The 12828-nt window shown below is 49.8% G+C and overlaps 1 protein-coding gene across 7 annotated transcripts in view; it reads right to left on the bottom strand.

Moving 5' to 3' along the window:
- Positions 1–12828, bottom strand: part of wdr54 (WD repeat domain 54) — a 57657-nt gene that overhangs the window by 18551 nt on the left and 26278 nt on the right. For all 7 annotated transcript variants that reach the window (XM_038793089.1, XM_038793090.1, XM_038793091.1 and 4 more), the window contains 2 exons: positions 5103–5230; positions 3813–3913 (listed from right to left, as the gene is read on the bottom strand). In XM_038793089.1, coding sequence (XP_038649017.1) covers positions 3813–3913; positions 5103–5230 — 229 coding nt within the window. The remainder of the gene's footprint in view (positions 1–3812; positions 3914–5102; positions 5231–12828) is intronic.

The raw sequence follows: 12828 nt of genomic DNA, 5'->3' as shown, positions 1-12828 counted from the left end.
ATCCTTCCACTGTAGCAAGATCCTCCGCCGGGCTACTAGGGACGCAAAGGCCAGCACCCCGGCCTCTTTCGCCTCCTGCACTCCCGGCTCCAACGCAACCCCAAAAACCACGAGTCCCCAGCCTGGCTTAGACCCTGGATCCTACCACCCTCAACACCGTCCTCGCCACCCCCTTCCAGAACTCCTCCAGTGCCGGGCATGCCCAGAACATATGGGCATGGTTCGCTGGACTCCCCGAGCACCTGACAAACCTGTCTTCGCCCCCAAAGAACCTACTCATCCTAGACCCGGACATGTGGGCCCGGTGCAGCACCTTGAATTGGATGAGGCTAAGCCGCGCACATGAGGAAGAGTTAACCCTTTCCAGGGAATCAGCCCATGTCCCATCTTCGATCTGTTCCCCCAGTTCCCCCTCCCACTTAGCCTTTAGCTCCTCTACTGACGCCTCCTCCACCTCCTGCATTACCTTGTAGATATCAGATATCTTCCCATCCCCGACCCAGACCCCCGAAAGCACCCTATCACTCACCCCCCTCGCGGGAAGCAAAGGGAATCCCTCCACCTGCCGCCTGGCAAATGCCTTTACCTACAGGTACCTGAACATGTTCCCCGAGGGGAGCTCAAATTTCTCCTCCAACTCCCCCAGGCTCGCAAACCTCCCATCAATGAACAGGTCCCTCAGCTGTCTGATGCCCGCTCTGTGCCAACCCTGGAACCCCCCCTCAATGTTTCCCGGGATGAACCGATGGTTCCCCCTTAGCGGAGCCTCCATCGAGCCCCCCACTTCCCCCCCTATATCGCCTCCACTGCCCCCAAATCTTGAGGGTAGCCACCACCACCGGACTCGTGGTATACCTCGTAGGAGGGAGCGGCAACGGCGCCGTTACCAGGGCCCCCAGGCTTGTGCCTCCACAGGACGCCATCTCCAACTGTTTCCATTCTGCCCCCTCCCCATCCACCACCCACTTGCGCACCATCGACATATTGGCCGCCCAATGAGCGGCCCCTCCCGACATGGGGTCATCCCCCTCCTTGGCACCGCTTCAGCGCGGGAAAAAACCAGTAGAGGCCACTCCCCCACCGCCAGCTCCATCCCTCCTGCCCCGCAGCGTGGGAAACCAGAGGAAAGCCCGCGCTTTCATGCTGCCCCACCCCACCTTTCTGCCGCAGCTCCCAAATTCCAGCTCCACCCTATCCCCTAGCCCTGTACAGAAGAAAAAACAAACCCCCAACATTCCCCACATAACACAAAACCATACCCAACAGAACCACCCGGAAACAGTGAAAGAACCAGCATAAAAAACACATGTCAAAATTACAAAAACAGCAACAGCAAAAACAGCAACGACCGTAGTACACAGGACCCCGCAGCCCCCAGACCCTAGTTCGAGTCCAGCTTCTCCACTTGTACAAAGGCCCACACCTCCTCCGGGGACTCGAAGTAATGGTGCCGGTCCTTATATGTCACCCACAGACGCGCAGGCTGCAGCATTCCAAATTTGACCTGCTTGGCATGCAGCACCGCCTTCGTCCGGTTAAACCCGGCCGCCGCTTAGCCACCTCCGCACTCCAGTCCTGGTAGATTCGCACTACCGAGTTCTCCCACTTGCTGCTCCTCTCCTTGGCCCAGCGCAGCACACACTCCCGGTCACTGAATCGATGGAACCGCACCAGCACCGCCCGCGGGGGTTCATTCGTCTTGGGTCTCCTGGCCAGCATTCTGTGGGCCCCCTCAAGCTCCAGGGGCAAATGGAAGGACCCCGCTCCCATCAACGAATTCAGCATCGTGGCCACATAGGACGGGAGATCCGACCCCTCCAGCCCCTCCGCCAGGCCCAGGATCCTCAAATTATTTCGCCTCGTGCGAAAGTCCAGCTCCTCCAAGCGGTTTTGCCACTTTTTGTGAAGTGCCTCGTGCATCTCCGCCTTCCCCACGAGGACCACGGCCTCCTCCTCCCGATCAGCGGCCTGCTGCTGCAACTCCTGAATGGCCACCCCCTGGGCCGCCTGGGTCTCAAGCAGCCTGTTGGTAGTCGCATTCAAGGAGTCCAGCAACTCAGCCTTCAGCTCCGCAAAACAGCGCAGAAGAGCAGCTTGCTGCTCCTGCGCCCACTTCCACCAATCCTCGGGTGCTCTGCCGGCAGCCATTTTGTCCTCCATCCCCCGCTTTTCCTGGGGAGCTGCTGCAGCCTTTTCCTTTGCCCCACTCCGGGTACGCACCATAAATTTCAGGGAATGTTCCTCCAAACAGTCGTCGAAACAGCGCCGTTTGGGGCCCTAAAACAGCCCCGAAAGTCCTTTGATAGTGGGAGCTGCCGAACGTGCGGCTTAGCTCCGCATCACCCCAACAGGAAGTCCCCTGTCCTTATCTAACATTGCCATGCCTCCTGGTTTCCTCCCCCACTTTTCCCCTTCCTCTCTTACTGCTGACTTTCAGTTTTCTTTGAAGAAGTCAGTGAATGGCTGCCATTGCCGGGCAAACCCCTGAGTTGATCCTCTCAAGGCGAACTTGATTTTTTTCCAGGCTGAGGAATCCTGCTATATCGCTGACCCACAGACCTGACTTTGGGGGCTCCGAGTCCCTCCATCCCAGCAAAATCTGCCTCCATCCCGGCAAAATCTGCCTCCATCCCGGAAAAATCTGCCTCCATCCCAGCAAAATCTGCCTCCATCCCGGCAAAATCTGTCTCTGGGCCACCAGGGAGGAGAAGATCAGGGCATCAACCACCCTCCCCCCCCCGCCACCTTGGCCCCCGGATCTTCCAATACCCCAAATATTGCCAGTTCTGGACTCGGAGTTACCCTCCCTTCCAGGACCTCTGGCATAACGTCCGCAAATCCCTGCCAGAATCTCCTCAATTTCGGACATGCCAAAACATATGTACATGGTTGGCTGGGCTACCCCCACACTGCCCACCTCTGTCCTCCACCTCCTCAAGAACCTGCTCATCAGGGCTACCGTCATGTTGGCCCTGTGGACCACCTTGAACTGGATCAAGCTAAGTCTGGCACACGCCAAGGATGCATTGACTCTCTTCAAGGCTTCTGAAGCAGGACAAGAGCAGCAGATACCTGGGAACCCCTACCACCTGGATGTTCCCCTCCAGGTCACTCACCAGCCCGGCTTGGAAATACATCGCCGTTCCTTCACTGTCGCTGGGTTGAAATTCTGGAACTCCCTCCCACATGCAACGTTTTCACCCTCAACACTTTTCTGTGGTAACGAATTCCACAGGTTGGCCACTCTCTGGGTGAAGAAATTTCTCTTTGTTCATTCCTAAATGGTTTACCCCGTATCCTCAAGACTGTGGCCGTGGTTCTGGACACCCCCCACACCATCGGAACGTCTTTCCTGCATCTACCCTGTCCAGTCCTGTTAGAATTTCATAGGTTCCTATGCGATTCCTCCCTCATTCTATTGAACTCCAGCAAATCCTAATCAACTCAATCTCCCTCATACATCAGTCCCACCATCCCAGGAATGAAAATGAAATGAAAATTGCTTATTGTCACAAGTAGGCTTCAAATGAAGTTACTGTGAAAAGCCCCTAGTTGCCACATTCCGGCGCCTGTTCGGGGAGGCTGGTATGGGAATCGAACCGTGCTGCTGGCCTGCCTTGGTCTGCTTTCAAAGCCAGCGATTTAGCCCAGTGTGCTAAACCAGCCCCTATCAGTCTGCTGAACTGGAATTAAACTCTCAAACTCTGGCTTACTAGCTAAACACCATTGACAGTCTCTCTCTGTAATAGCACAATCAATAATTATCTTTACACGGACTATTGGAGTGAGAGAAAGAATAGAAAATCACTTACCCATAAGCTGCAATCTTGTACATTAATTTAAAATCATCCCCCGATTTCCAGATACACAGGACCCCGGAGTCATCAGCTGAGACCAGATCCGCAACACATTCCTATAGATTCAAACCAGCATCAGTCAATCCCAATACGACATTGTACAGGAATAGCTGGGATATGGCAGAGCACTGAATGGGAACTTATACAGCATGAGGCCTGCTTAGAGGACCCTGCTGAACCTCCCAGATGGGAAATGTATAGAACCAATTGCAACCGGAGCACCTTTAACATCCGCAGAAAACAAACACACATGAGATTACCACAAAACCCATCCAAGGATCTATACTTACTCCCTCTTCTGGCGAGGTTAATCGAATGCTGGCCTTTATCTCAACAAGCATTGGAATACAAACAAAAGTGAGATTATGCGTCAGGTTTACACAGCTTTGGTCAGACCCCATGCAGTCAGTCCGGGTAATGCACCTCAGAAAACACATATCAGGGGCAGCAGGGCGGCACAGTGGGTTAGCCCTGCTGACTCACGGCACTGAGGTCCCAGGTTCGATCCCGGCTCTGGGTCACTGTCCGTGTCAATTTGCACATTCTCCCTGTGTCTGCGTGGGTTTCACCCCCACAACCCAAAGATGTGCAGGGTAAGTGGATTGGCCACGCTAAATTGCCCCTTAATTGGAAAAAATGAATTGGGTACTCTAAATTTATTTTTAAAAAAGAAAGCACATATCGGTTTTGTACGGGATGCACTGCTAATTGGCCAGAATTATATTGGAGTGAAGGTTATATTAGGATAGGTTACATTGATAGAACATGTTTTCCTTAAATTTTAGCGAGCCGAGGAGAGATGTAAGAGGTGTTCAAAATGATTGAGATTTGGTGTTTCTTAAATTCCTTCCCTCATAGGTCTTTGGCATCTTGAGCAAGACCAGCATTTGTTGTCCATCCCTAATTGCCCTTCAGAAGGCGGTGGTCGTTAGCCACCTTCTAAGACCTCTACAATTAATCTGGTGCAGGTACATCCATCATGCTGTTAGGGAGGACATTCCACAATTTTGATGCAGTGACTGTTAATTTTACCCTAAATTATCATTTCTTAAAGCTTGCCTACCACCAAAGGTTAAACAGATCGTTTGTGATTTTATCTTTACCCCCTTTTCTGAACAGGATGTACCATTTACAGTCGTCTGGTACCACCCCTGTATAGAAGGAGGATCAGAAACTATGGGCAGCCTAACTTCCTTCAAAAACCAAAGGTTCCGAAAGACTTCACATCGATGATTGTCCTGTCACCTTATCCTCAGAACAGTCACACGCAATATCAGTGATCGGGTCCCTGTGCTGCTCCAGAATTTCAGAAAGGGTGATGTTTGTCCCTTTTGGGGGGATATTGAAGACGAGGATGGATCCCGTCGAGGAGCCTGTAATGAGAGAAACACACACTCAGGATGCGTCGGGAGAGGAGGAGTTTGGGAACACAGCACAAAATACTGCAGGTTGCAGACTGAGGCAAAATTGAAGTAATGCAGGTCACACCAGTAGGTAAGGCAGTGTTTGGGGAGAGATTAGCTACAGAGTTTGTACATTCAAAGCATTAACTTGTTTTCTCTCCACAGATGCTGTCTGGAGTGATTCCAACATTATCTGACTCAGGTTAGAGAGCACAGTACAGTGAAAGAAGTTGGAAGAAACACAGAGGGTGGTAAGGTGGGACGGCACGGTGGCACCGTGGTTAGCACTGCTGCCTCACAGCTCAGGGACCTGGGCTGTGCGTGGAGTTTCAACATTCTCCCCGTGTGTGCGTGGGTTTCCTCCGGGTGCTCCGGTTTCCTCCCACAGTCCAAAGATGTGCAGGTTAGATGGATTGGCCATGCTAAATTGCCCTTAGTGTCCAAAAAGTTGAGGTCGGGTGACTGGGATATGGGGATAGGGTGGGGGCGTGGGCTTGGGTAGGGTGCTCTTTCAAGGGCTGGTGCAGACTGAATGGACCGAATGGCCTCCTTCTCAATGTAAATTCTATGGTTTTATGGAACAAAGCAGATTCTGGTGGAGAACTTCAATGTCCATCGTCAAAAGCAGCTCAGAAACCAACAAGAGGGAAACCTACTTCACCTTTTCCCCACCAATCAACCTGTTACCGATCTCTCTGTCCATAGCAATAAAAGTAGGAGTGACCACCACACAGTCTTTGTGAAGACAAAATCTCAGTGCTGTACTTCATTAAATGTTTTTAAGGTAAAGATAGATAGTTTTTTTGAAGAATAAAGGGATTAAGGGTTATGGTGTTCGGGCCGGAAAGTGGAGCTGAGTCCACAAAAGATCAGCCATGATCTCATTGAATGGTGGATCAGGCTCGAGGGGCCAGATGGCCTACTCCTGCTCCTAGTTCTTATATTCTTATGTACTATCACTGTGCTAAGTGGGAAAGATTTTAAACAGATTTTGCAGCTCAAAACTGGGCACCCGTGAGCCACTCTGCTCAATCAGCAGCAGAATTATACTCAATCATAATCTGTAACCTCATGGCCTGGCATATTCCCCACTCTATCATTACCACAGAGCCGGGGAATCAACCCTGCTTCAATGAAGCGGGCAGGAGAGCATGCCAGGTGAAACACTAGGCATACCTGGTGAAGGTACAACAAAGAACTACGTGCGTGGGAAATGGTGAAGCAGCACATGATTGACAGAACCCAGTGATCCAACAACCAGCACATCAGATCAAAGCAATGCAGTCCCCCCGTCCAGTCTTGAATGGTGGTGGACAACTAAAGTGCCACACAGGTGATTCATTTTTGGTGTTTGCCAGAGCACCCGATCGTCACAGATGTCAGTCTTCAGCCAATTTGATTCACTCCATGCAATATCGAGAATCAGCTAAAGGCACTGGATACTGCAGAAGGTTCTGACAAATTCCTAACTGTAATACCACAACGTTTAGCAGCATTTGGGATTCCTCAGATACTGAAGCAGCTTGTGTCAATATGCAGCAAGACCTGGACAATATCCAGGCTTGGGGCTGACAAGTGGCAAGTTACATTCACACCACACAAGTGCCAGGCAATGACCAGCACCAACAAGAGCGGATCTAACTATCTCCCGCTGACAGTCAATGGCATTACCGTCACTGAATCCTCCACCATCAACATCCTGGGGGTTACCATTGAAACTGCACATAACCAGCCATATAAATAGCATGATTATACAGGAAGGAGGCTGGGAATTTGGGGGCTAAAACCTCACTCCCTGACTTCACAAAGCCTGTCTACAATCTATGGTCTTGTGAAGGGGAGGTCGTGTCTCACTAACTTGATAGTTTTTCGAGGAGGTCACAAAGATGATTGATGCAGGTAGGGCAGTGGATGTTGTCTATATGGACTTCAGTAAGGCCTTTGACAAGGTCCCTCATGGCAGACTGGTACAAAACGTGAAGTCACACGGGATCAGGGGTGAGCCGGCAAGATGGATACAGAACTGGCTAAGTCATAGAAGGCAGAGAGTAGCAATGGAAGGGTGCTTTTCTGATTGGAGGGCTGTGACTAGTGGTGTTCCGCAGGGATCAGTGCTGGGACCTTTGCTGTTCGTAGTATATATAAATGATTTGGAGGAAAATGTAACTGGTCTGATTAGTAAGTTTGCAGACTACACAAAGGTTGGTGGAATTGCGGATAGCGATGAGGACTGTCAGAGGTTACAGCAGGATTTAGATCATTTGGAGACTTGGGCGGAGAGATGGCAGATGGAGTTTAATCCAGACAAATGTGAGGTAATGCATTTTGGAAGGTCTAATGCAGGTAGGGAATATACAGTGAATGGTAGAACACTCAAGAGTATTGACAGTCAGAGAGATCTTGGTGTACAGATCCACAGATCACTGAAAGGGGCAACACAGGTGGAGAAGGTTTGTGGAGAAGGTAGTCAAGAAGGCATACGGCATGCTTGCCTTCATTGGCCGGGGCATTGAGTACAAGAATTGGCAAGTCATGTTGCAGCTGTATAGAACCTTAGTTAGGCCACACTTGGAGTATAGTGTTCAATTCTGGTCGCCACACTACCAGAAGGATGTGGAGGCTTTAGAGGGGATGTAGAAGAGATTTGCCAGGATGTTGCCTGGTATGGAGGGCATTAGCTATGAGGAGCAGTTGAATAAACTTGGTTTTTCTCACTGGAACAACGGAGGTTGAGGGGCGACCTGAGAGGTCTACAAAATTGTGAGGGGCATAGACAGAATAGATAGCCCGAGGCTTTTTCCCAGGGTGGAGGGGTCAATTACTAGGGGGCATAGGTTTAAGGTGCGAGGGGCAAGGTTTAGAGGAGATGTACGAGGCAAGTTTTTCACACAGAGGGTAGTGGGTGCCTGGAACTCGCTGCTGGAGGAGGTGGTGGAAGCAGGGACGATAGTGACATTTAAGGGGCATCTTGACAAACACATGAATAGGATGGGAATAGAGGGATACGGACGCCGGAAGTGTAGAAGATTTTAGTTTAGACGGGCAGCATGTTCTGTTCAGGCTTGTGCTGTACTTTTCTTTGTTCTTTGTACAAGGCACAGGTCAGGTACGTAATTTTAATCATTTAATTCAGGAGATGTGGGAACCGCAGGCGATTCCTGTATAATTCAGGAGATGTGGGAACCGCAGGCGATTCCTGTATAATTCAGGAGATGTGGGAACCGCAGGCGATTCCTGTATTTATCGCCCATCGCTAATCGTCCTCGAGAAGGTGGCGGTCAGCTGCTCCTTGAACCACTGTAGTCCATGTGGTGTAGATACACCCACAGTGCTGTTAGGGAGGGAATTCCAGGACATGATATATTTCCAGTCAGGATGGTGAGGGGAACTTCCCATGTGGTGGTGTTTCCAGGTATCTGCTGCTCTTTCCATCAAGCGGTTATGGGTTTGGGGGGTGCTAACGAATGTTGTCCACTTGTCTGGAGAAGTGCAGCTCCAACAACACTGCAAGGATCTCAACATCATACAGAACAAAGCAGAAGGCTTGAAAGGCAGCACATCCACCACCTTAAATATTCATTCCATCCCAACCGATGGACAGTGGCAGCCGTGGGTACCATCTACAAGATGCACTGCAGCAACTCACCAAGGCTCCTTCGACACCATCTTCCAAATTGGATTGGATTTGTTTAGTGCCATGTGTACCGAAGTGCAGTGAAAAGTATATTTCTGCGAGCAGCTCAACAGATCATTAAGTCCATGAAAAGAAAAAAGAAAATACATAATAAGGCAACACAAGGTACACAAACAATGTAAATACATAACACCGGCATTGGGTAAAGCATGCAGGAGTGTAGTATTAATGAGGTCAGTCCATAAGAGGGTTGTTTCGAAGTCTGGTAACAGTGGGGAAGAAGCTGTTTTTGAGTCTGTTCGTGCATGTTCTCAGACTTTTGTATCTCCTACCCGATGGAAGAAGTTGGAAAAGTGAGTAAGCCGGGTGGGAGGGATCCTTGATTATGCTGCCCGCTTTCCCCCGGCAGTGGGAGGTGTAGATGGAGTCCATGGATGGGAGGCAGGTTCGTGTGATGGACTGGGCGGTATTCACGACTCTCTGAAGTTCCTTGCGGTCCTGGGCTGAGCAGTTGCCATACCAGGCTGTGATGCAGCCCGACAGGATGCTTTCTATAGTGCATCTGTAAAAGTTGGTAAGGGTTAATGTGGACATACCGAATTTCCTTAGTTTCCTGAGGAAATATAGGCGCTGTTGTGCTTTCTTGGTGGTAGTGTCGATGTGGGTGGACCAGGACAGTTTAGTGATGTGTACCCGTAGGAATTTGAAACTGCTAACCATCTCCACCTCGGCCCTGTTGATGCTGACAGGGGTGTGTACAGTATTTTGCTTCCTGAAGTCAATGACCAGCTCTTTAGTTTTGCTGGCATTGAGGGATAGATTGTTGTCATTACACCACTCTGCTAGGTTCTCTATCTCCTCCTGTATTCTGACTCATCGTTATTCGAGATCCAGCCCACTATGGTTGTGTCGTCAGTAAACTTGTAGATGGAGCTGGAACCAAGTTTTGCCACACAGTCGTGTGTGTACAGGGAGTAGAGTAGGGGGCTAAGTATGCAGCCTTGCGGGGCACCGGTATTGAGGACTATTGTGGAGGAGGTGTTGTTTATTCTTACTGATTGTGGTCTGTGGGTCAGAAAGTCGAGGATCCAGTTGCAGGGTGAGGAGCCAAGTCCTAGGTTTTGGAGCTTTGATATGAGCTTGGCTGGGATTATGGTGTTGAAGGCGGAGCTGTAGTCAATAAATAGGAGTCTGATGTAGGAGTCCTTGTTGTCAAGATGCTCTAGGGATGAGTGTAGGGCCAGGGAGATGGTGACTGTTGTGGACCAGTTGTGGCGGTATGCGAATTGCTGTGGATCAAGGCATTCTGGGAGTATGGAGTTGATGCGCTTCATGATCAGCCTCTCCAAGCACTTCATTACGACTGATGTCAGGGCCACCGGACGATAGTCGTTCAGGCACATTGCCTGGTTCTTCTTTGGTACCGGTATGATGGTGGTTTTCTTGAAGCAGGTGGGGACCTCGGAGTGGAGTAGGGACAGGTTAAAGATGTCCGCGAACACCTCTGCTAGCTGGTATGCGCAGGCTCTGAGTGCAGGACCAGGGATCCCGTCCGGACCCGTCGCCTTCTGAGTTTTCACTTTCAGGAAGGTCGATCTGACTTTGGAAGCTGTGATGGTGGGTATGGGTGTGTTACGGGCTGCTGGCGCACTCGACAGTGGATCAATGGTTTCCTGCTCGAACCGAGCATAGAATGCATTGAGTTCATCGGGGAGGGATGCACTTCTGCTGAAGATACTGCTCGTCTTTGCTTTGTAGCCCATTTTGTTGTTTACGCCTTGCCACAATCACTCAGATTCTGTAACGCTAGTCTATAACTGTAGCTTGGTCTGATATTCTCTCTTGGCATCTCTGATGGCTTTGCAGAGGTCGTACCTGAATCTCTTGTGCAGGTCAGGGTTGCCTGACTTGACCGCCTCAGGCCTGTCCTTCAGTAGGGAGTCAATCTCGCGATTGAGCCATGATTTCCGGTTGGGAACGTATGTACTGCTTTCTGTGGCTGCAGTCGTCCACACATTTGCTGATGAAGTCTGTGACGGTGGTGGCATACTCATTTAAGTTGGTCGCTGAGTTCTTAAATATGGACCTGTCCACTGTCTCCAAGCAGTCACGTAGGAGCTCTTCCATTGCCTTGGGCCAGCACTGCACGACCTTCTTAGCTGGATTCTCCCAATTGAGTTTCTGCTTGTATGCTGGGAGAAGGAGCACATCTAATAGTCGGGGGGATGGAACGGTAGGCGCCCTTGAATTTTGAGTAGCAGTGGCCAAGAGTGTTGTTCCCCCTGGTGGGACAGCAGCTGTGCTGATGGAAATTTGGCAGTACACTCTTGAGATTGGCCTTGTTGAAGTCTCCAGCCACGATGAAAAATCCACCCAGGAGGTCAAGGGCAAGAGATGCATGGAAAACTACCACCTGTAAGCTCCCCTCCAAGCCACACACCAACCGTACTGTATCATTTCTTCACTGTCACTGGGTCAAAATGTTGAACTCCCTCCCTAACAGCACTGTGGGTGTACACATGGACTGTAGCAGTTCAATAGGGTAACTCACCACCACCTTTGGAAGGGCAATTAGGAATGGGCAATTATGCTGGTCTAGCCTGCAACATCTACAGTCCATGAAAGAACAAAAACTACTTACCCAACAGCATTGGCCGACTATTAATATTTTCATTAGTCACAAGGAAACCAAGGGCAGCGGAAGGGCCCTTTCTGTTGATTCCCGTATTTCCTATTATTTTTACTTTGTCATTATCGTTTTAGTTCATGGGTCTTTACTGGACTTATAACTTTAAGGTGAGCAGGGAATTGAGGAACTTAAAAGTTGCAAAATAGTTCACTGTGCTTTGAAGATTTCGATTTTGAACAGAATCACTCAAGTCTTTCTGGCACACGAGAGATTGGAGGAGTTCAGTTTGATTGATTGCCTGGCGGCTAATGGATTGGCAAAGGACCGGATGTTGCCCAGCAACAGACAGCAATTGGTTCCTGTCAGGTGGTGTTTTCAGAGAACCCAGGAGAGGAAGGTCCTGGACACTGAGAGAAGAGGTTGTGTTGATCTCTCTCTCTCTCTCTAAATGTTTCCTGCCTGCTGGTTCGCAGTCTGCAGAGAAGTCTTGAGACCCTGATGAGTCTACGATGAGAACCATTACAGACTGAAAGTCAAGACATCATCCAAGGAGGCCGAGACTGAAGAACAATCTAACTGGAAAACATAAATCTGAAACAGAGACTTTTATCCTTTTACTTTCAGCATTATTTTACACCCCTCTTTCCCCTATGTATTTGTCTATCTTGTGTGTGTGTATAGAGGGTATTCATAAGTTCATAAGATACTGGTTTAGCTGGTTTAGCACACTCGGCTAAATCGCTGGCTTTTACAGCAGACCAAGCAGGCCAGCAGCACGGTTCGATTCCCGTACCAGCCTCCCCGGACAGGCGCCGGAATGTGGCGACTAGGGGCTTTTCACAGTAACTTCATTGAAGCCTACTCGTGACAATAAGCGATTTTCATTTCATTTCATTTCAAGATATAGGAGCAGAATTAGGCCATTTGGCCAATCAAGTCTGCTCCGCCATTCGATCATGGCTGATCTCATCCTGGCCTTAACGCCACCGTCCTGCCCATTCTCCGTAATGTTAAGATATTGCTGTAAAACCTTCTGTCTGCCCTGTGTCCCTCTTTTCATCCCTGTCCTGCGACCTGCTTTGATCTACAGTCTTCTGGTTAGCTGCTACAATATTACTGCACCCTTTGGAATTTATGTTTAAACTACAGATTTTAGGCAGAGCTGGAACACCTCTGCCCTAATGGACCGGACCCAGACGTCCCATCTAGGTTCTGTGGCGGAATCTGTGATGTCATATGATAGGCTTGGCAAGCAGCCAATGGGTAGATGTGGAATTTTCAGCCTTCTCTTATCGTGGCCTGAGA

This window comes from Scyliorhinus canicula, chromosome 3, assembly GCF_902713615.1.
Source record: "Scyliorhinus canicula chromosome 3, sScyCan1.1, whole genome shotgun sequence".
NCBI lineage: Eukaryota > Metazoa > Chordata > Chondrichthyes > Carcharhiniformes > Scyliorhinidae > Scyliorhinus > Scyliorhinus canicula.
The sequence above is the reverse complement of the archived record's forward strand: the minus strand, read 5'-3'. Positions and strand labels throughout refer to the sequence as shown.